This window comes from Muntiacus reevesi, chromosome 8 (genome assembly GCF_963930625.1).
Source record: "Muntiacus reevesi chromosome 8, mMunRee1.1, whole genome shotgun sequence".
Taxonomy (NCBI): Eukaryota; Metazoa; Chordata; class Mammalia; order Artiodactyla; family Cervidae; genus Muntiacus; species Muntiacus reevesi.
Window position 1 is genome coordinate 60,429,265 of NC_089256.1, and position 24,282 is coordinate 60,453,546.

The 24,282-nt window shown below is 44.3% G+C and overlaps 1 protein-coding gene and 1 long non-coding RNA gene across 2 annotated transcripts in view; one reads left to right on the forward strand and one right to left on the reverse strand.

Moving 5' to 3' along the window:
* Positions 1 to 23,783, reverse strand: part of LOC136173710 (uncharacterized) — a 56,129-nt gene extending 32,346 nt beyond the window's left edge. Inside the window, exons 1-2 of the long non-coding RNA XR_010664272.1 lie at positions 23,611 to 23,783; positions 21,509 to 21,900 (exon numbers count right to left, since the gene is read on the reverse strand). This is a non-coding gene — a long non-coding RNA (uncharacterized lncRNA). The remainder of the gene's footprint in view (positions 1 to 21,508; positions 21,901 to 23,610) is intronic.
* On the forward strand, positions 19,264 to 20,944 carry MAGEF1 (MAGE family member F1). The gene has a single exon (XM_065943547.1). It carries the CDS (start codon positions 19,503 to 19,505, stop codon positions 20,424 to 20,426), a length of 924 nt encoding a protein of 307 aa, XP_065799619.1. The 5' UTR covers positions 19,264 to 19,502; the 3' UTR covers positions 20,427 to 20,944.
* Positions 23,784 to 24,282: the final 499 nt, after the last annotated feature.

Consider the following 24,282-nt stretch of genomic DNA (forward strand, 5'->3'; position numbering starts at 1 on the left):
CAAGGCCTCATTCTCAGACAGATGGCTCTAGAAAGAGTAGTCAGGAAAATGAACTCTGGACTCTGACACACCTGGTTTGAATCCTAACTTCCTCCCCTCAGTAGTTATCTGATGTTGGAGGTGACACTTAATCTCTCAGTTTTCTTATCTATAAGGCAGAGATAATCAGCATCTACTTCTTAGGTGAAGATTAAATAAGGCCATTTGTGGAGCTTCTGGCACACACAGATGTTTACAGAAGTATACCTGTTCTTATTATGATTATTAGCCCCTGAGACTGTCAGGTTCCAGAAAGTGAGAAGGAATTTTGAGGTTTGATGGGTAGGACACGGCAGAGCCTGGCCCCTGTGAGGAAGGGCCCGGAAGAAAAAAATCACAAAGGCTCCAACCACAGATAAGACCCTGCTCAAATCCCTCATCTAGTGGTGCCAGTCTGAGACCTTTAGCAAGTGACTTAGTCCCTTCAAGCCTCATTTTCTCATCTGTAAAATGGACACACCACCATCTGCCTTTTGAGGTTGCTGTGACAGTTAAATGAGATAATGTATGAGGAGTGCCCAACCCAGTAGGTGCTTAGTTAATAGTTACTCTATAGATGAGGCTGATATGTGAGGGAGCGGAGGGAGGAAGGGACCCAGGGGGCACTTGGGAGCCCAGGGCTCTCTCCCAGATCTTGGATCTACTGCAGCAGAAATATTAATACTTTTCCCCTGCAGAAGCAGAAGCAGCCAGAGCTACAGAAACTACACAGGTATATACCCTGTAAACACACGTGAAAACTCCGGATTCTACCTGCCTGGACAGGACTGGCTCAGGAGCCAGGTAAATCATGTCTGATGGTGGAGGCCAGCAGTGGCTCTGGCTTGGAGAGGCCCAAAAAGAGAGAACAAGGGAGGGGCTGGTGGCGGAAAGAGATCTTTTTCATTGACTCAGTAAGTAAATAAGTGCTAATTGTGCCCTTTCTGTGGGTTAAGTCCTATAGACACCAAGGTGAACAAGACAGTTGTGGTCTCCACACCTCCCATAGTGAGCATACTGGGGGAAGCAATGACAAGAGAGCTTTAGGAAGATCATTCAGTGGCTACCTTCGGGAAATGAGGTATGGAGCCTGTGTGAGAGTGCTTGCCAGGGTCTAGGAGAGGGAATGAAAGCCTTCGGACCATCCTGGCAGAAAGAGCATCAGACAGACCTGGCTCTGCCTCTGACCAGTTCCTTGGCTCTGGGCATGTTAACCTTTTTTGGGTCTTCAGTTCTCTCCTCTGTAAGATGAGAAGCATGGTACCTGCCTCACAGGGTTTTTGGGTAACTGTTAAATTAGGTGATGCATAGAAATCTTGGCTCTCGGTACTGGTCAACACGTGCAGGCTGATGTTAATAAGAACATTAGCAACTAGGTGAATCCAGGAGTCGCACTGAAGGAATAAATGCCAAGACTCAGTGACTGAGTGTGGGAAATATTTTAGTTGACACCCGGGTGATTTTAAGGTGACTGAGTATCATTTGTGGGTCCAAGTTCCTCTGCTGGGAAAGAAGGTTTGGACTAGGGTGGAGTGGGGAGGCCAGTGCCAGCTGAAGAATTCTGAAGTCATGTCAAGCCAGGATTTATGGTACAGTTTAAGGGGGAAAATACTTGAGTTCGGCCTCTGGGTTAAACATTACCACCTTTATTTTCTCTGAGATTCCCCCAGAGAGCAGGTGGAAGGCATCCCCCAGAGCCAGAGTCAGCGCTGGACTCCCTTGGTCCTTGGTTCATGTCAGATGGGAGAAGGATCCTGGACCAAAAGTGTAGTGTGGAGCGAAATGGCTGCTCAGTGAACATCCTTCCTTCCACAGACTGAACAAGGCCTCAATAAGCACATTATCTTTTTTTTTTTTTCCTTTTAAGTGGCAGTCCTATTGTGAGTAAGGGGCTTACAGGACAAGGCCCCAGACAGAACAAAGAAAACACTCCCACCAACTCTCTTGCCAGAAATGAGCTGAAATTTTCGGAGAGGTGCGGGAACCAAAGTTCTCAGGGAGAAGTCCAAGAAGACTGTCCATCAGGTGAGAAAATGTAAGCAAAATGTAACGTGTAAAATGATGAACCAGAAAATCATCCAGGCAGCCTGCACCCAGCTATGTCTTAATGAGGCAAACTCCAAAGAAGCTTTTCCTTTAATCTGGCATTTGAAACGAAATGCTGCTAAGAAGCCCCCCACCTCACCCACCCCACCCTTACGTGTTGCCATGACGACTCAAGTTCTTAGGACTTGAAAGAACTACCTCAGCATTTCTCTCTAAAACAAAAGAAAATTATTCCAGGTTTCTGGGCAGAGAACTCCGAGGAATGGGCCCTGTTACTGGATAGCAGGTTCCTCAGAGTTGCCGAGTGATGAAATATGAGCCTACGGGGACCAGGGCCTTCAGAAAAGCCGGGAAGGAAACGGGGGATGACAGGAACCCAGGGCTCGCCCCAGCTTGCGGAGCCCATGCTCTGCCTCATTGCTGGCTCTCCCCCCTCAGCTGGGCCTCATTTGCCCCTGCAGTGAAGCGCTTTAAAAGAAAACACATCCTCTCTCCATATGGAAAGGGGCAGGGGTTGGAGGGGGAGCAGGTCCTGGCTCAGGGGATCCCAGGCGGGCAGCAGAAGATGCCGTCTCGTGCTCTCCAGTTTGATTTGCTCACGGAATAGCCAAGGTGGAGCCAACCTGCTGCATGTCTAAAAAGCCCCTCCAAAGCCCCCCTTGAAAGCTTACGGTCCTGCTAATGAGGGCCAATTTAAGTCTTCTCCTGAATCCAGGAAGCAAAGCCCAGGAGGTGACAGCCAGACAGCCTACCTGCTCCCACAAAGTTCCCTCTCGTGCCAGAGCTTCGAGCCAAAAACTGAGGCCTTGACACTCTCTTATCCAATTGCTGATCACATCTTGAGTCTACTTCCTAAAAATTCCTCAAATCCATCCATTTCTTCCTCTCTCCATGGCCGTTGTCTTGATTCAGGCCTCACCATCTCTAATCTGAAATGGTACTTCCAGGTCAGCTGCACGCCAGGGCTAGAAGGGTTTACAGACACAAATCTAAACTTGTCACCTCCTGCCTAAAATCCTTCAGTGCTCCTCCTGCCTTTAGGATAAGTTTTAAAATTCCTCAGGAAGATACGCAAGGTCTTTCATGACCAACAGCTCTCAGCCCAGTTTACTCCACACTCCAGCCATAAAGAACACAGTTCCTCCATCCACATGCTTTTCTACACCTACCCTTCCCTGACCCAGTGTGCTGGATAAGACCTGCTGGCCCTTCCAGATTCACTCTGCATCCTGCGCTGTGCCCCAGAGGCTGCCCTGTATGGATCCCAAAAGCGAACTCCAGGGCCTTATGGCTTCTGGTTGGGTTTAGCCAACAGGAAGCACCAGGAACAACTGTAACACAGGAGAGAGTGAAGCCAGGGTAGTTACTCCCTCCCTGGACAGTCCTATAAGCCTGCCTGCTCCCAGATGGAGGACCGTTCCTTCTATCAAGGCACTCATCTGCAGGACTTTTCTTCTGCGGTAGAGACCCCCTCCCCATTTCTTCTGGCCTAGGGGCTGCTGCTAGCCTGGGTTTCTGTGATATTTTGTAATCTTCCTCCACCCCCTACCCACACTCTTGCAAATAACCCCTCTGTGTGTAAACCCTCCTCAAATTATCTTAACTTAGATTAACTTAACTCAAATTATCTTAACTCAACATCATTCCCTGTTGGGACCCTGACTAATAGAGTCATCCTTTGTCTTTGCTAAATTTCTGTGGAGGCAACATCTCCTCCAGGATGGCTTCTCGTTTCTTCCCAATCTGTGTCAGCTGCCCTGCCCCCTTGGGCTCACAGATCCTCGGTATAGTCCACTGCTACAGCTCTTCCCATACTTTATTGCAAAAGCCAGTCCCCTGTGCACCACAACTACTAGAGCCCAGGAAATGCAACCACGGAGCCCATGCGCCAGAACTGCTGAAACCTGCATGCCCTAGAGTGCACGCTCTGCAACAGGAGAAGACACTGCAATGAGAAGCTGCACACCACAAGAGTAGCCCCAGCTCACCAGAGCTAGAGAAAAAGCTCTAGCGACAATGAAGACTCAGCACAGCCGAAAATAAATAGATAGACAGATAGATAGATATAGATATATTCTAAAAAGCCAGTCCTCTGTCCTAAATCTGAGTCTCTGGAGGTTGGGGACCATGTGTTACTGCTCATCCCTGCACCCCAGTATCTGGCACAAAGCTACCCCTCAGAAAACATTTGCTGAATGAAGGAAAGAAGCAGGAGCTCAGAGTAAGACCTGCCAAAGACACAGAGGAAGCACAGTGCAGCATCTGTGTGTGGTACCCACTGAAGAAGCGGGCTTCTCCCAGGCCACCATCAATTAGATCACAGGCAAGGACTCGAAAAAGGCTATTATTTAAAGAACACCCCACATCCAGGGCCTGAGGCCCACATCAGTGAGTATGGGGAAAGAATGAGGGAGATGCTCTGGTTCATGTGTCAGCAGCTGTGCTTCCTGAGAAAAAGAATGACCAGCTTTCCTCAGCCCCAGGGAAACAATGGAAGTCTCCATCCTTGAGCTGGGAGTCCTGTGGACCTAGTGTCAACCACTGGGAAATTCACACCAACTTCAGTTCACTTCACTTCAGGCACTCAGTCATGTCCAACTCTTTGCGACCCCATGGACTGCAGCACGCCAGGCCTCCCTGTCCATCACCAACTCCCGGAGTTTACTCAAACTCACGTCCATTGAGTCAGTGAAGCCATTCAACCATCTCATCCTCTGTCGTTCCCTTCTCCTCCCGCCTTCAATCTTTCCCAGCATCAGGGTCTTTTCAAATGAGTCAGTTCTTAGCATCAGGTGGCCAAAGAATTGGAGTTTCAGCTTCAGTATCAGTCCTTCCAATGAAAATTCAGGACTGATTTCCTTTAGGATGGACTGGTTGGATCTCCTTGCAGTCCAAGGGACTCTCAAGAGTTTCTCCAACATCACAGTTCAAAACACCAACTTACTGAAGGAAATTCCTAAAAATCCAGGGGCTGTTCCAAAGGACCTAGCACCACTCTACCAAATCATTCACTCATTCATTCAACAAAGTTCACTGGCGCTCTGCTCTGTGCAAAGCACTTCCCTTGGATTTGCTCTATTGAAATGCTATCCAAAAGGAAAAAGTCATTTTTTTTCTTTCAGTCTGAGTCTCTGGTGGGTCCTGTAAAAGACCTAGTGGGGCCAGAGGATGGGCTTCAGGTAGGAATGCCCCAGGCACCTGGAAAAATCACGAGAGGTGGCCAGAACAGTGACCTGGTACCATAAATGGCCTCTAGAATCCTGGCTTCCCCTTTCCAGATATGCGACCTTGGGCAGAGCATCTCATGTTCCTGTGACTCAGTCTCCTCCTGTGCAAAGTGGCATCATCATAGGACCTGGCTCATACAGCTGTTGTGAAAATTAGGTAAAACAGAACATCGTCCAGGAGGTTACCAAGAGCACTGCATCCCAATTCTATCAGACTCAATGCTCCCTTTTTTAGCAAATATTTTGTAAGACCACTTTTACTATTCTGAAATGAAATTTATAGATAATATGACCCACATACTATTATGTGTAGTATTACACATAATTCTTTAGAATCAATATACAACCCTAAGATAAAGAACTAAAAGAAAATAATTTAGAATAATATGTATTTTAATCTATATATGTTTGAGCATAACTACACAAGAAGATATAGATAACTGTACCTACTTGCAATGAATATGTTTGAATTTAAGAGCAGTAAAACATTATTGACTGCAACATTACAAGTACTTCTTTAAATTTGATGTTCTGAAACAAGATTAAACAAATACTATATATTCATACAGATATGTATGAATGCAGCAGAACAGAGGTGCGTTATCTTGGCACTCAAATACAGTGAGGATTTTGCTGTTCATATTGTGGTTCTGAAATGGTAAACAACTCCTGGGAAAGATAAAATACAGTATTCCCTTGATTTATATGATAGTAGCATTCATGAAAAATTCAATGTATATTAAAACTATGCAAAAAGTACTTGTGTTTATATACAAAATGTAATTAGGTTCTAGGCTCATACCAATATAAAGAGATTTTCTACCCGTATGAATGTCAGGTGGGACATTCAAATGTCAAATATCACACGAAGTGCAGGACAAATCATTGGATAAAACTGCCTCACATTAAAAAAAAAAAACAACAAGAAAAAAACTGCCTCATGTAAGGCAAGAAATTTGGCCCTCTCTGTCTCCTTTAAGTAGTGCCCCAGCAACCAGGGTAATATAAATATACCAGGTATTTCTAAAATGCCTCTAGGGGGCAGCACTGTCTCCATCGAGGATCAGTGGGCCAGACTTTATGGGGTTACCGAACCCAGAAGGAATGCAGGATGATGGCCATACAACCTCCAGGAACACAGACCAGACAGAAAGCATTAGGAAAATCTATCAGCATTTCACACTCAGACTCCAGTGATTTTTTCTGTCCTTCTACATTCTTGTTTTGGGCTTCCTAGGTGGTGCTAGTTGTAAAGAACCCACCTGCCAATGCAGGTAGACATAAGAGATTCCGGTTCGATCCCTGGGTTGGGGAGATCCCCTGGAGGAGGGCAATGCAACCCACTCAAGCCTGGCAAGCTACAGTCCATGGAGTCGTAAAGAGTCAGACACGACTGAAGCGACTAGGGTAAGGCCATTCCCCCATGCACAAGGAATGAAGTCTCTCTTGAAGAGTATGAAGAAGGAAATCACCATATTAGGCAGAGCTACATCACATAGACTTCCAGGTAGAGAAGAACCCTCAGCAGGCTGATTGATCCTTGTACTCTTCTCCCAGAACAACTATTGGGACCTCTTTGAAAAGTACATCATCAGTGGTCTATAAATAACCCTCAGTTTGCCCATCTATGGCTCCATTGTGAATCAACACCAGAGGATTTCATAATGCTGTCTCTCAACTGGACATTTCTAAAGAAAAATCATCGTCTTTGTGGATATAAACCGTACCTCTGGCAAAACCAGTCAAGTCACTGAGGTAAGCCGGTGTGTGCCCACCCCTTTCCTTGCTGTATGCAGCCTCAATGAATGACCATCAAAACCTTACTTGAATCTGAGTTTTACTTCCCATAAAAAGGAGCAATCATTTCAATCATCCCAGGAAAAGGCAGCTCATGGGATAGGAAGCTGGAATTTAGAGGCTGAAACCAGACAGAAGGGAAACTAATCTCCTTCTTGGCTTCATTCTTTTGGTGGATCCACCTGAACTCTCAAGAGGGCAGCTAGACAGGCTTTCTGGGACTGCTGTGATGGTTTTTACTACACAGAGGCAGCCCCACGCTAGGATAAGTGGGCCCTGAGCCCTCATGATCAAGTCATATCTTGCAAATGAGATTATATGAAGTCATGTTATTCTTCTCTGTTTATTTTTCTTGTTATCCCCAACCTGCCGTAAAGGCTGGTCTGAAGGATCCTGAGTTGTCTCAGTGTATGTGTGTGTGCTGGAGGGTGGGGCCACTGACTAGTGTTGGTGATGAGTGAGAAATCCCAAGGGAAAACTACAGTCATCTCTCTCCACAGTCTCCCTTCACTGGTAAGCTTGGAGGAGTTTTCATTCATTAGTAAAGGCAGTAACTTTCCCCCACAGAGTCTGGTGGAATCAGGGAGGCCCTAGTCACAGATGAACTAGGTGAGACACCAAGAAGAGAGCCCAAGATCATGCGCCCACAGTTAGGTTATCAAAACTCGAGACTAAGAAGAAGGCTGATCTTGAAGCAAAGAGTTATAATGCTGGGACCCATTCTGTTGGCTGTATCCATTTTTCCAGGTAACAAAGTGGGTCCACCAATCATTACTGGGGGTGAGCCTGCCTTTCCGAGAGAGTGGCTCCATCCATGGATAGAATGGATTCACCATAGCTGGGAACCAAGCATGGCTTGACATGTATCACCTACATGTGTTTTGGGGGACAGAGAAGGAGCCAAGAGAACAAGAGAATACACAAATAAACAAAACAGAAATAACTACAGCTATTTTCTCAAGACTTGCTTCTCATTATCTCTCACACTCCTCAGGAGAGCCCCCAGGGGCACCGTTTCTAAATGTCCTGAGGTATGTGACCTCCAGGGTGACAGAGGCCTGAGAACTGGAGGTGCTTTCTCCAGCAAGCCCACGGCCTCCAGAATCTCCCTGACATCTCTGCCATCTGGCCTTCTGTTCTGTAGAGCAACCCCCACAACTTGAGGCAGTTTTGGAAGCAAACCAGAGAGGGAGACCACTGAGTGTGAATACCGATCTCAGGAAGCCAGTGCGGTTCCCAGCCTTGCATGCACATTAGAATCACCTGCGGAGCTTCATCACACACTTAGGGCTGGACCCCACTGCCAGAGATTCTGACTTAATTGGTCTGGGGTAGGGCCCAGGCCTGGATATGCTTTAAAATCTCCCCAGGTAATTCTAATGTGCAGCCAGGGTTGAGACCCACTATATTATATACAACAGGAGAGCCCCTCAGGCCTTCACTCAGATTCCAGTTACTCCTAATTTATATACACTTCTAACAATCCAGTTGTCTGGTTTCCTAGCTGGCATATGATTAAAAACTGCATATGTAGAAGGGGAGAGAAAGGCTGCTAATGAAAAGACACTAAAACCAGCAAGACGTAACAAATGAGCGTCTGAGCACAAGTGTAAAGATAGAAAGCCTATAAAAAGCAAACACAGCACTCAACCCCTCCCCTCTCCAGCATATCCTATTTACAGTAAGGGCCTGAGGCGATCACTAGGTGGAGGAGGGAGGTGGGAGGAGGGCGGGCTTCAGTCCCAGGAAGTATTACCACCCCATTTTATGGATGAAGAAACCAAGGCTCAAGGAGGATCACAGATGGGCTCGCTCAAAGTTGCACAAGCCCTGAGTTGCAGTGCTGGCATTTGAAGATCAAATGTTGGTCAGTGCTTAAAAGCCCACATTTGTTGAAAGTGCCATATCTGCCTGTTGAGTAGGACTGATATTTCCGATGACCCAACCCTCAGTATCCAGCTATTCAAGACGTTCATTCTAGGAACAGTTATATGCACACAAACTCACAAATATATGCTTAACAGTGATGAAAGAACAGGGTATCCATTTGGGAAATAAATAAATAATACAAGTTCTTTCCCAGCTCACACCATTCATCAAAATGAATACCAGATGGATAAAGATGGAAACGAAACCATAAAGGTACTAGAAGAAAATATAAGTGGATATTTTATAATCTTACAATGGGGAAGGACTTTCTAAACATGTCAACAAAAGCAGAAACCATAGAGGAAAAGATTGATAGATTTGACTACATTAAAAATTAAAAACTTCTGTACATCAAAAACTACCATAAATTGAAAAAATATTCAACCTTGCTAGTATTCAAAGAAAGGCAAATTAAAACAGCAATGAGAGGTCCTTTTTTTTTTTCTGATCAGATTGGCAATGATTAAAAAGAATGATAATACAGAGAGTTGGTGAGGGTGAGGGGAAATCAGCGCTCATACACTGTTGGAGGGAGTGTAGAGTGGTATAGTCTTTCTGGAAGGCATTTGGGCAGTATGTATGAAAAAAGCCAAAGACGACATGTAACTTTTGACCCAGTAATCATATGTATAAAAATTTATCAAAAGGAAAGATTGGATCTACACATGCACATATAAAATGTGTATGAGGATTTTATTCACTGAGGCACTCTTTGGAATGTTGAAAACTGGAAGAAACCTAGCTGTTTAACAAAATGAATTAATCAAATAAATTATGTTATATACATAAGACATAATATTTTGTGGCTGCCAAAAATGATGCTGTATAGACATACAGGCCAGTGGAATAGAATAAAGCCCAGAAACAGATTCAAATATATATGAGAATTTGGTATATGATAAATACCATGTCAGTGAGGGAAAGATAAGATTTTTAATAAATGGTGTTCGACTACCTGGAAAAAGATAGATGCTAGAGTAGCATTTCACATAGTATATCAGGATAAGGGTCAGCTGGATCAGAGGTTTAAAAAGGCACAAAATAAAAACTTGAAATCACCAGAAGAATAAAAGAATTCCTTTATAATCTTGGAGTAATGAAGGCCTTTCTAATTGATTCAATAATTAAGAAGTCATAAAAGACTGATAAATACATCTATATAAAAATCTTTTTAAAAAGTCTGCATGGCAAAAACACCAAAAGCAAAAGCAAAAAAAAAAGAGAGAGAGACTAACTGGAAAAAAACTGCAACCTATTTCACAAAGGGTCAATCACTCTCACATAATTTGTTCCTAGATATCAAGGAGATCAAGAGCCCAATTTTAAAAAATGCCCTTTTTCAGAAAAAAGAAATACAGATGGCTTTAAAGACTATAAAATAATGTTTAATTTCATTATTAATAATGAATGCAAATTATAGTTGCAATGACTTTTCACCTATCAGATTTATACATATCCAAAATACACTTGGTTGGGGGAAGTTGTAAGCAAATAGGCACCCTCATACATTGCTGGAAGGAACAGAAAATGATGCACCCCTATAAAGGGCAATATGGCATTTTCTATTAATGCTGCTAATGTATTTACCCGTTGACTCAACAACCTCACTTTGAATTTTTCCTGCAAATATATTTGGACACATAGAGAAATGATAGATATATGTATGCATTATAACATTACTTGTAATAGTAAAAGACTGGAAATAACCCAAATGTCTGATTATATGGAACTGGTTAGATATTATTGTCTATCTACCCCATAAAATGCCAGGAACTATGTACTGATATGAAAAAGTCTCCACTACTTAAATTTCTATTTTAAAGCATAGTACCTAATAACTACATAGTGTGCTAACTTCTTTGTAAGAAAGGGCAAGGTATATATGATTGCATTTGCTTGTATTTTCAAAAAGGGGCATGGTAACTATTAAAAGTGGGACCTATGGAAGTGAAATCAAGAAACCAGGTGAAGAGGGACATGAGTGCAAGCAAAAATTCTCAATTATACTTTTTAATACCACTGTGATTTTTGAACTGTGTGAAAGTATTGTCTATTTTAGAAGAAAACTAATTTAATACATACTTGTGCAGATTCACTTGTGTTGACATGAAAAGATTTTCAAAATGGACTTAGTGCATAAATTAGAAATACATACAAAATAATCTCAATTTTGTCTTTCAAAAATAACGTATCTATAAGGTTGTATTCTTATATAATGATTTCCATAATCTTGGGAAATAGGAAAGCTTTAGCTATAAACAAGTTCATCACATTGTATTTAATTTTAAAAAATCTGAAAACAAGTCTAAAATGTAACAACAGGCATTAAAGGTGGTATGGGATCTGTGAATAGTTTCAATTAGAAATAATTATATTATAGAAAAGTGTTTATTACTGTGAGAAATTAACAGTATGTCAAAAAGTATATATAGTGTATATACAAAGCAGCGTATACAACATAACTCTGTTTAATAGAAAAAAAATACATGTTTAGAAAAACTGGCGGAAGATACATGCCAGGGTATTTGTTAATTGTAGTTACCCCTGCATGTGGAATTATAGGTGTTTGTTTGTTTGTTTTCTTTTAAATGGTCAAGATTGTCACACTGCTCCATAATAAACGATGCCTTCTAAAATGAGAAGAAAAAAATAAATAAATAAAGCACTAAGCAATTTTTAATGCTTTTTTTAAAAAAAAAATAATGCTTCAAGAGTTACATTCTAAACTACCTTAAAAAGTCACCTACCTGAGAGTCTGGCAAGTAAGGTGGGCTACCTTCATCTGCTGATGATAAGTCTTGGTCCTAGGCTGAGATTCTTATTCTGTCCTTCCTCCCTTTGAGCCTTTCCTGACATACAGGGTGTTGGCCACCACGCTGGGACCAACAGCACTGCCCACCAGTATAGGAGAGCAAGACACTGCAACACCACAAGACCCACCTCTCCTCACTCCCAGCCCAGAGAATCACTGGTCCAACCACTTGCCTGCTGATACCTTCCAGCAGCTGAGCTAATAAACCTGCTGGGCTGGAAGGTGGCGGGTGGGCAGTGTTGTGGGTGACATGGTCGGGCAGGGAGATTCTCTGTGCAAGGAAGGCGTGGCTTTCAGGCGGGGCATCTCTCAGGCAGATGCCCTCCAAAGAGGCTTGGGGGAAAAGAGGAGGGGCCTGAGGCCCAGGCAGCCCCCTAGGCCCGTCATGTTTCCTGAGAGTTTACTACAATCATCTTTTACCTGGTCTCCTGCTCTGTCCCTATCTTGTCCAACCTGACTTCCAAGCCCCTCCCACTCTTCTTGAAATATACCTAATTATTTTATTCCTGGGATCAAAACATTTTATCTGAAATCAGCACTTCTCCAACTTTCCCGCCAAAGTACACCAACAGCAGACAAAAGAAATGCCTTTGGTTCCCCCAGGGGACTTCACAGCCTGAAGCTCCTGCCAGCACACCCAAGCTCTCTTTGAAGTCTTCTGTTTTCTCTTAAAAATTCATGAGAATTTTGCATGCTATTCCATGATATATCTGAACTTCTCTTCATATGAAGATGTTTAAAATTACTCACCTCGAGGAAAACTGATGCTCCTGAAAGAAATATTGTGTTTATCCAAAGGCTCAAATATCCTCCTTGGAGAAGTACCTATAGCATAAAATCCAAACTCCTGACAGGCAAGGCTCTATAAAATTTGGCCCCCACAAACCCTCCTGCCTTCCTCCCGCTATCCTGTGCACACCGTCCAATCACTGGGCCCCCAGGACTCCTGCCATGTCCTGATTTGCCAGGTTCTTGCCAGTTCCTGCATTTTTGCTCAGGCTCTTCCTTCCTGTGGACCCCACTCTCTACCCTGCTGACAACCCACCATCCCTAAAAGCCTTCAGGGAGATTAAATGCCACTTTCCACATTACATCTCCTCTGATGGTCTTGACAGATGCGAAAGCAGCCTGTGCTTTGGGATCAGAAAGCTTGTGTTTAAGTCCTGACTCCCAACTCTTAACACTGGACAAATTATCTAACTTCTCTGACATCTCATCTGTAAAATAGGGAACAACTGTGCTTCTTTCACAGGACTGTTATAGGGAGTAATGAAAATTCAAGCAACAATGTCGTACCCAGTCTGCACTCCCCCACACGCCTCCAAAACTCCTAGAGCAGTCTTTACACCACTCACAGAAAGAGCAGGTGTTAACGCATGCATGGTTTTTCATAATGGCTTATTTTCCCCCAATAGATCGGTGGTTCCTAGTGTCCCGAAGAAGTTTCTTGTATTACCCCCATGACCCCATGGCTTGAAAGATTTTGGTTATTAAATCAAACACATTTATGGAAGAGTACTCACTTTTCTAAGTTTTCTATCCCATGCTTTCTGAACACTGTGAACTGTTCCCAGCCTCCCCTCTCCTGCTGCACTTGAGGGGCTCTGAGCAGGCAGCCACCCACAGAGACCATAAACACCTCAAGACTGCAGCCCCGGCTCCACGCTTCCCACAGCACCTTACTCAGCGCCTTGCTCTAAGAACACACCTAGTAACTGCTTGTGGCATAAACAGAAAGTTCCACCCAGATGACAGTGGGGGAGAGTCCTGTCTAAATGAGCCAGGTCGGTGTGCAGAAAGGGGGCATTGTTATGGGAGGCAGGCAGTGCTGGAGGCCACCGTTCTCCCCCCGACCCGCCCCAAGCAGCAGGCACCCCCAGTTCTACCAGCTGGCCTCCAGCTTCAGTGTGTGAGCCGATTAAAAAGCGCCCTCTCTTCAGTGTCTGGAAACTCCTGCAAGGAAAGTTTGCTGCCCCAAGTTGGCTTTTGACTAGAGTCTTAATAAGAGGCCTCAGCAGGCTGTGGCTGGAGAGACAATGTCACTTAGAGGAGCAGCTTGAAGCGGCAGTTAGGAGAAGAATTATTTTAATGAATACATTTCCTTTCAATTGTATGGGAATATCAAGATCCCATTAGAATAGGGAAGCAATTAGAACTAATAAAGATGAATGCACAGTGCTCAGTGCGTGCGGAATAACAAGCAGCCAACAAAGGGATTCGGAGAGCCCACACTAATCCAAGTGCACTGGCAGCCAGCGGAGGGGAAACGGCTCTGTTCAGCTGCTCAAAGGCCCTGTGTCCCGCGCATTCTGGTCACGGCCAGCAAATGGCGTGAGCTGGGCTGTGGAGTTGGGGGTGGGTGGGCCCCCGCCCCGGCCCTGGGGGATAGAGATGGGCTGTTGGCAGCCCCTTGGCGACGGCCATTCAGAACAGGGCCCTGGCTCCCCGCCAGCCTCGCGCCTGCCCCTCGCACTGGGCCTCATTGTGTCCAGGTGGCAAACGCCTTCTCGCCAACTCTCCTTCGAGGTTTAGAGAGCGGGTGGGACAGTGGAGGAGGGAGGAAAAAGGGGGCCCTGTGCCCCCGCATCTCTCTCCTCCCCTCCGCCAGCCAGGGTCTGTTCCTCCTCTGGGTTGGGTGTTATGTTACAGACACTGGTGGGTCACAGGCAGCCAAACACAGGAGTACTGTTGCTTACACAATTGCTCTTCAAACAGTAACAAACAATTTTCGTTACCCAAGTCAGATCGAATCATCTGCCTGGCCATCCTGCTTCAATACCAGCCACACATACAGGACCCAGGGCTTCACACTCTGCCCACTCTGCTGTGACAGAACTGGGCTTCATTCTGTCCCTGGCCCAGGGATGTAGGACAAAGCTCTTCCTCTGATCCCTTCTTTGAGCCGGATCAGCTGCACGGCTGTCCAAACTGTCAGGAGAAATAGAGAAGACATAAGCACCTATGCAGATTGGGGCTCACTCAGTTCGGGGGTGAGACACTGCTCAGAATCTGTATGAAGAAGGCACTGAGAGCTTGGAGGACTCTACTGACAAATTTAGAAGGAATCCAACAAGATAACTCTGGCTTCCCACCAAAGCAGTCACTAGCCTTAGATGGAGTGTCAGGACTTGACATTTCTTTATTTAATCTTTTTTGGCCAGACAGTTTTTTCAACCAGGAATGCGTAAGCTCATTCCAAAATGTCTGCATGAGAGGCCAGTCCCAATTATTACTGGGTTTTCTACCACGTCACTTTAAAAAAAAAAAAAAAAACCTGTAACCTTTTTATTTGTTTCTTAATGGTAGAGCATTTTAAAAGTATGTTTACATTTATAACCTTACTTGAACCTCAAAATAACTCTGGGAACTGGCAAAGGCTAAGGTTGTCAGGCCTAAAAATGAGGAAACAGTGGTCCAGAGAGGTTAAGTATGCTGTGCAAGAATAAATGAATGGGCCGGGACACCAGAAGTCAGGTTTTCTGATCCGGTTCAGTGCTTTGTTCTAGAACACACCTTTTCTACACCCACAGAGTGCCAGACATTTCCAGGATAATTCATCCTGCCGGTCTGTTTTTCCAGTATGACTCCCTTACCCCTTTCCACATACTAAACTGTGCTAAACACTGTAGGCTTTCAAACACTGTAGTCTAGACTACAAAGAATCATCCTTCAGGAAGCTTTCAATCCAACAGTTATAAAAGTTTTGTTTTGCTGCCCTCCACCCCCAACCCCATCAAAGAAGGAGAAATATACATTTCCTCCCTTTCAACAACTTAAACAGGAAGGACTGTTTTAAAAGTCTGCCTGGCCTTGGCTTCCCTGGGGGTCCAGTGGTTAAGAATCTGCCTTGTAGGGGACACTGGTTCGATCCCTGGTATGGGAAGATCCCACATGCTGTGCAGCAACTGAGCCCATGTGTCACAACTACTGAGCCCCACATTGCAACTGCTGAAACCCATGCTCAACAAGAGTAACCACTGCAATGAGAAGCCCACACAGGACAGCAAAGAGTAGTCCCCACTCGTTGCAATGAAAGAAAGCCCACACACAGCAATGAAGACCCACCACACACAAAAAAATAAATAAATAAATAAACAAGTATTTGGGGAAAAAATAGCCTGCCAGTCCAGTATGAGTTCACCACAATCAAAACTGACAACTGATTGTCTAGGCCCCTTTCAGTAAAAAACATTGTAGCATCCAGGAGTTGTTAAGTGGCAAAGCAAAGTCATTCAACTTTCATATCCCTCATCACCTAAAGGTCTGTTCATTTAAAAAAATGTTTTCACATGGTGACTATAATTAATAATACTGTACTGCATATTTGAAACTTGTTAAGAGAATAGATCTTAAAAGTTCTCATCACAAGAAAAAAAATCTTATAACCATGTATGGTCCCTAGACTTACTGTGGTTATCATTTCACAGTATATATGAACATCGAATTATTGTGTTATACACCTGAAACTAATGCTATCAATTATTCCTCAATTTTAAAACCTTATTTTTATAATTTTAAGGTATAATTTATACACCAAGAGATACATAGATATTAAGGGCAGAGTTTAATAAGTTTTGACAAACGTATTATCTACACCCAAACCAAGATTCAGAATATTTCCATCACCCCCAGAAAGTTCATGCCTATCCCATTCCAGTCAACCCAACTCCAGGCCTCCACCGTTCTCATTTCTATCACCAAAGATTAGCTGAACCCATCCTGAACATCAGATTAACTGGAATCATACTGTGTATCTTTTGTGTCTTTCTTCTTTTACTCAATGTCAACCAGACTCATCCAAGTTGTTTCAGTAGTTTATTTTATTTGTTTTTGTATTTTTTTAATAAGTAGGATTATATTATTGATTCAGTTTTCAAAACCCAGTCATATTACTACTAATTTGCCCCTCAAAATTCTTTCCATTCAATGTATCTCCTGCATGCTCCTTTGCATGCAGCTACCTCCTCTAACCCTCCTTGGCAAAGCTTGAAGTGAGAAAGATACGTAAGTAGAATATTTTGTCTGCAAGGATGCCATTTCAGGTAGGAGTGATTCTACCCTCAAGAGAAACTGACAACCAGGCAGCCCAGCATTGTGGTCCTGAGTACAGACTTCAGAATAGACAGATCGAGGTTCTCATTTCTAGTCTAGCACTTAGCATATGGGTGGCTGGGGACAGGTGATTTAACCTCTCAGGGACTGTTTTCCCATTTGCAAAGTGGGGATAATAATACCTTCCTAATAGGGATTTGTGAGGACTAAATTATATTGTACATAAAATGTCTGGCATAATAGAAACTAATAATAACCTCAAGTTAGACTATAATAAACATCCTCCTGCTTCATTCATATACTTTCAGCTTTTCTAAGTCATAAAGTATAAATGGGTTTTATACTTTATATTTTCAGACTCTTTTAAAGACAAAGAGTTCATGATTACATCTAGAAAACTCTATCAGATATTTACTTACAAGAAATGTTATTTCCTCTGGAAAAAAAAAGGAAAGCCTTTTATCATTTATTCAATGACATGTATATACTGAGTTCTGATACTGAGGGGCTCTTCATAAGAGTTAAGGACACAGACCTGGCTTTCAGGATATTTGGTTTTGGAGGGGAACAAGATAAGCAAAAATATAACTATAATACAAAGCAAAATATGGTCAATAATAATAATAATAATTAACATCTATTAATATAGAGGTTAAGAGCATGGTCTCTGGAGTCATATGATTGAAATAGTGGCTCAGTCATGTGATGTTGGGGAAGTTACTTAACCTCTTTGTGTGTTATTCACTTGTAAAATGGGAATAATAATAGCACTTATCTAGCAGGACTGTTAGAAGAAGTAGATGAGTTAATACATGTAAAAAATTAGTACATTAAAAAATATGCAATAAATAATAACTAACACTCATTGAGGGCTTCCCTGTTGCCTCAGTAGTAAAGAATCCGCCTGCCAAGGCAGGAGACGGGGGTTTGATCCCTGGGTCAGGAAGATCCCCTGGAGAAGGAAATGGCAACCCACTCCAGTTTTCTTGCCTGGGAAATCTCATGGACAGAGAAGCCTGGTGGGCTACAGTCCATGGGGTCCCAAAAGAGTCAGACACAACTTAGCGACTAAACAACAACAACAAAAACCCACTTATTGAACACTATGTGCCAAGCACTGCGTTAAATAGTTTCTATGCATTTCTTCACATGATCTCCACAATGCTGTCTCTACTATTATGCCCATTTTACTCACAAGGCAACTGAGGGGAAGGAAGTTTAGGTAATGTGCCCAAGATTACATAGCTAGTAAATAGCAAATCCCATAGAAAAGACATATACATAAAATGGGGACAGTGATAAAAGTACTCACCTTAATGAGAATTAAACAAATTAATCCTTGAATAATGGTTAGAACAGAGCCTAGAGGACAATAAGGCCTATATTAAATACAAATTGCTATGGTGATTCTGAAATGGCAGTAAATAAGGAAGGCTTGAAAGGAGAGAGAGAAGTGGAGCGAGAGGAGGAAAGGGGAGGAAAGGAGAGAAGAGGGAGAGACAGGAGGGGAGGAGAGAGGAGGAAGAGGTAGAGGAAGAAGAGGGAGGAGGAGCTGGAGAAAGGGGGGAGGGAGACAGACTGGTAAAGGTCAGAGTAGAGCAGGCAAAAAGAAATAATGGGAGTAATTAAGTTTGATTAGATTAAAAACAAAACCCCTCCCCTTTCCTCCACTTAGTTACTATTTCTGCCAGCTGTACCTCGATATATCTTTTATCATCTTCTTTGACCCCTGTAGAATCTGCTATCCTTACCTTCTCGTCATCCATTTTACTTATTTATGGAGTGCCTCTATGTGCCGGGCACTGTTCTGGGTACTGGGGATACTCCAATGAACAAGACAGGCCACATCTCAGTTCCTATTCTGCACTATAATAATACCAATACGCCAAGCTGGATTCCCAGCTTTTGGTCAGCCCTTCTCCAATCCACACTCCACAGGGCCACCAGAGAGACTAGATACAGATCCGGTCCGGACACTCCCTTGTTTAAATCCCCCTTGTTTAAATAGATTGCAGTCTCCCGAGCATCATGTTCAAGGCCTGTCACGAACTGTCCCGCACAGCCTTATCTCCCAGGCTTCACCTCCATGCAGACCGCACTTGTGACACAGTAACTCACTCAAAATCTTAGACACGCGCACTTAGAAATAAGCATCTGCTGAAGGGACGTGGCTAGAACTCCATCCCTATTTCATCCTTCTACACTAAAACCTTAGGATAGCCTGGTTGCCCCCTCCTTGCCTCCAGCCTGTCAGACTAAAAATCAGCCCTGACACCTCCACAGCCTGGGCATCCTGAGAAGCCTGTGAGCACTCCTACCCCAGCGGGAGCCGGAAGAGGAAGGGCTTCGCGCGGCCTCGGGGCCGCCATCTTGACTGAGCTGGCCGGAAGAAGTCTGGCAAGTCGGCAAGCGAGTGCGCACTGAGGCTGCGCGGTGGCCGCGCCGAGGCAACCTTCCCGAGCCCTCTGCGGTACAGTCTAGCAGCCGCAGAACCCTGTGTCATCTCTCCTAGTCCTCCTGCAGCCGCCCCGGCCTCTGTCCAGCCCCTCCACCGGGGTGTGTCCGGCGGCTCGCACACCCCGCGGCCCGCGTACGCGCTCGGCACCTGCCTACCCGAAAACATGTTGCAGAAACCCGAGAGCGGGGCTCTCCCCATCCCTCAGGCGGAGAGGGAGATGGATGGCAGCCATGACGGTGAGACCCAGGTTCTGACCGCCTCGCAGGAGATGGCCCCGAGCCCCCTCCTGCAGGAGAGCCCCGAGGAGGACCTTGGCGCTGTAAGGGAGGAGGGGGCTACGGAACCCTGTCTCACCCCGAAAGGCGCGAGGGCTTTGGCAGCCAAAACCTTGGCCCGGCGTAGAGCCTGCCGCCGTCTGGATCGGACGGTAGCCGAGTTGGTGCAATTTCTGCTGTTGAAGGACAGGAAGAAGAGCCCCATCACTCGCTCCGAGATGGTGAAATACGTTATCGGAGACTTAAAGGATCTATTCCCTGAGATCATCGCAAGGGCCGCAGAGCATCTGCGGTATGTCTTCGGTTTCGAGCTGAAACAGCTTGACCGCAAGCACCACACTTACATCCTGATCAACAAACTAAAACCTATTGAGGATGAGGAGGAGGCTCTGAGAGGAGATGGCCCCAGATTGGGTCTCTTAATGATGATCTTGGGCCTTATCTACATGAAAGGTAATAGCGCCAGAGAGGCACAGGTCTGGGCGATGCTGCGTCGGTTGGGGGTGCGTCCCTCAAAGTATCACTTCCTCTTTGGGTACCCGAAGAGGCTTATTATGGAAGATTTCGTGCAGCTGAGATACCTCAATTACAGGCGTGTGCCTCACACCAACCCACCGGAATGTGAATTCTCTTGGGGTCCCCGAAGCAACTTGGAAACCAGCAAGATGAAAGTTCTGGGGTTCGTGGCCAAACTCCATAAGAAAGAACCCCAACACTGGCCAGTGCAGTACCGTGAGGCCCTGGCAGATGAGGCTGATAGGGCCAGAGCTGGGGCCAGTGTGAGGGCTAGGGCCAGCACCCACCCCTGGTGAGGGCCAGCTAGGGGTGGGGGTGGGGGGATATAAAAGCTACCGTCTGCGTCATAAGTAGACTCGGTGGGGAGAGGGTCTTTATTTATGTAGCATTTGTGTTCGTGTAACTAGGATTTAGTTTTTGTATCTTGCTCAGTTTTGCTACATTTAATATACTGTTAAATTGATGTTTATAAATGAAATTCGTCTACTTTTTCCTGTAGGATTTTGTTGTAGATTTTTGCTGGTTTTGTAAAATGAATTGAAAAACTTTACATTTTCTTCTGTGGTCTTGAACAAATTATGCAGCACCAATTGATGTATTTAATTAGTTTGAAGGAACTCAGCAGTATGATGATCTGGTACCAGGGGAAAAAAATAGCTGAATGATATCTAGCTTTCTGGCAGTTTTTGTCTATTGTATAAAGAAAAAAGACTGACATGTAACTCTGCTTAGTTATTATAATATCTGGTGGGGGTGGGGATGCAATAAATTTGAGGTATAACCTGGTACACCTAATAAACATTTGTTAAGCATCTTTTGTGTGATGCACTGTTGTGGGTATTTGGGAATTAAAGGGCTTCCCAAGTGACTCAGGTTAAAGAATCTGCCTGCAATGCAGGAGACCCAGGTTCCATCCCTGGGTTGGGAAGATTCCCTGGAGAAGGAAATGGCAACCCACTTCAGTATTCTTACCTGGAGAAGTCTGTGGACAGAGGAGCCTGGAGAGCTACAGTCCATGGGATCGAAGAGCTGGACATGACTGAGCAACTAATACACACATGCTGAGCAAGATAAAGGTCCTACTCTTCAGAGCTGGACAGTAAATAAATAAACCAGAAATTACAGTTCAGTGAGTTGAAGGATGCAGTGGGACAGCCAGCCCCACTGGAGTGATTGGGTGAGGCTTGCCTGAAATTACCTTTAGTGGGACTTCAGTGTAGGGAAGGTGAAAAGACAGGGTGGGAGAAGACGGGGAGGCGAGGGGAGGGGGGTGAGGAAAAGAAGTTGTGGTGAGGAGATGGTATTAGAAATGACTACTTAAGATGCTCTTTAGTTACATGGGATGACTTGATAGATAGCAGATCTGGAAAACACCCACCTTTGGCCAGTGCACTTGGCCCAGGGCAGTTTATTACAGTGCATACATGATGGTGTCTGTTGGCATTTTGGTCTCCATCTCCCTTCTCTCAGTCTTCATACGTTATCTTCTACCAAAGCTCTCAGGGACCAAGCACTATAACAATTCTGTAACAGTATGTAGGGTGGAGGGTATGTGTGACGTCCACCACTGTCAAGAAGTCTTCACAAACTCTCCCTTGGCACCAGAAAGCCCAGCACCTTCATCCATGTTTCTGCTTGCTGCTTTCCACTTGCTATCTCTCATTAGGAGAACCATAGACGTTTTTCACTTTCTTAATACCCATGAAGAGTCATCAACAAAAGCAGCTCAAGCCTGTGCAGTGCCCACCACCTTCACTCTGAGGATCAACCCTGTAGAATGGGTACATAGAAGAATAAGGACCCTAGATGAGTGATAACCAAACTAGAGCTGGGTGTAGGAGGATTGAGAAGCTGTCCCCCTACAGCTGCCATATACAGAAGACCCACTTCTTTCTCTCTTTACTGCCAGTCTGTGTGTGTGTGTACTTGCCATTGCACCTGAATAACATATCAGTATGTTAAGGTTAGCATGGAATACACATACTTTGAGATAGAGGCCCAGGGATCCAAAAAATCACAGACCAAAAGCAATAAGTTTATGGGTAAAAAAGTTTACTAATGATTATGACTTCTGGACAGTTTATTAATATTAATTCATTAAACAAAATTACTGAGTGCCACTATATGCCAAGGACTCTGCTGGGTTCCAAAGATGAAAAAGGGAAAACTGATTTTACCCTCAAGGAATAATAGTGATAATTTCTCACATTTGTCTTTTCTCACAGCTGTTGAGAGGTCAGCAGTGTGTGCACCTGAGGGTCTGATTACTTGGTGATTTGCTTATGGTCACTTGACAAAAGACAGCACCAAGACAAGAACCCAAGTCCCTTGCCTCCCAGTGTGTTTCATTCTAGTACATTGTGCCCCATGTCTGGCTTCCGATATGTTGTATGTGATTTTATTTATCACAACTGCAAGAATCAAGCGAGGCACATGTAATTAACACCAGTTGCCACTGCAGTCCTTATGGGGTAAATAGAATAGAAATACTTCCCATTTCACTGGCAGTAGAGGTGACTTTGCTGAAAGGCAGACGTATAGTTCATGGCAAGACAGGACTAACAACTACCATTTATTAGACATCTGCTACAGGCCAAAAGCATTCCCCTCTCCTTTTCACAACTATATTGCAAAGTTGGGTATTATGAAATACCTTCATTTTACAGATATTAATACTTGCCATTTATCCAATACCTAATATGAGCCAGCTTTTTAATGCTTTACATATGTTTTAATGATTTTTATAACAATCTAACAGGATAGATACTATCTGTTCCATTTTGAACTATGCAAACTGAAACTCAGAGAAGCTGTAAAGTTCTCATAGATAGCGTATGACATAACAAGGGTTGGAACTGAAGCCTGACTGAGTCAAAACCCCACAACTTTTCACTGTTACACATTTCCTTCTTTTTGGAACTTCTTTCAGACTTGGGGACTCATGTTCTTTCTCCCAAACATGGCTGTCTCTCTGGAGATACAAACAAGGATTGTATAACCAAGGTAATTATGACAAGACTCTGGTCTGTGAGAAGGTAAAAAGGCGGTTAAAATAAAGTTGGAGAGTTATCTGTGGACATTGGTTCCAGCTCTGCCTACCTGCAGCGTTCTGAGTGCTGACTACAACGTGTAGAATGTGTAGCTTTACTCAAACTCAGCACGTTTTGTTCTCATAGGCCATGTTTCCTCAATCTTCGTTAGTCTGCTCTCTCCATTAAGGCTCAAATTAAGTTTTTCATGCCATGAAACAATCAAATACCATTTGTGGACCTGCAAATATTCCCAGCGTTGCTTCCAGATGGTACAGAGGGCTGGCAGAACTCATACCCTTGCCTCAGGATTAAAGACCTCCCATGTCACAGATGCCATCATCAGCTTCTCAGAAGTACTAAAAGTGTGGCCTCTGGGCCCATGTGTAGAGCAGACCTTGGCCATGGTGAGAGCAAGAGATGAATTCCTGCATGGATTATGGTCACTCACATGAGGAAAAAGGAAGGCCTGGATCCCTGGTCTTCTTTCCCTTCAGACACAGGCAGAACTAGATCTTCCTGGGTGAAACTGTGTGGGTGGGAGAGCAAAGAGATTTTGTCAGGGGAGTGATAGCAGATGGATTACTTCAGATCTACTTTACCACAACAAGGTAACAAAACCAGGAAAGAAGTCCCTTGAAAACTGTGAATCAAGTCTTAGACGATGGGAAAGTTTCAGTTCTGCCATAAACTCTGCAGGGATCTTGACATTCACCAGAGTCAGGACTTCTGACCCGCTGGAACTTGGATAGTGGGTGTTTGGAAACAGGCTCCAGTTGATTACAGCCCCAACATCTAACAGTCACGGAGGGCTCTGGAGGTGGCAGCTCATTCACAGCCCCTGTAAATCAGGCCTCAATTCATAGGCTCAATCACAATTTCCACTTGAGATAATTATGCTCCATGCCTTGGTCATGGTGGCAACTGATGCTTGTGCAAATTAGTCCTCAAATTGTGCAGCCCAGCAGAGATGGCAACAATTACCTCCCAGCAGAAATATAGTGTACTGACTAATGAGGTTAGGTGTTCTGAAAAGTGTCCCAATCAAGGCCTTTTAAAAGTCATGACTATGTGACCTTGAACAAGGAATTCCAAACTCTGAGGGCTGAAACTCTAGGAAAGA

Bases quoted from the DNA above. Each gene is read 5' to 3' on its own strand.
- MAGEF1 (XM_065943547.1), top strand. From the start codon at position 19,503: ATGTTGCAGAAACCCGAGAGCGGGGCTCTCCCCATCCCTCAGGCGGAG.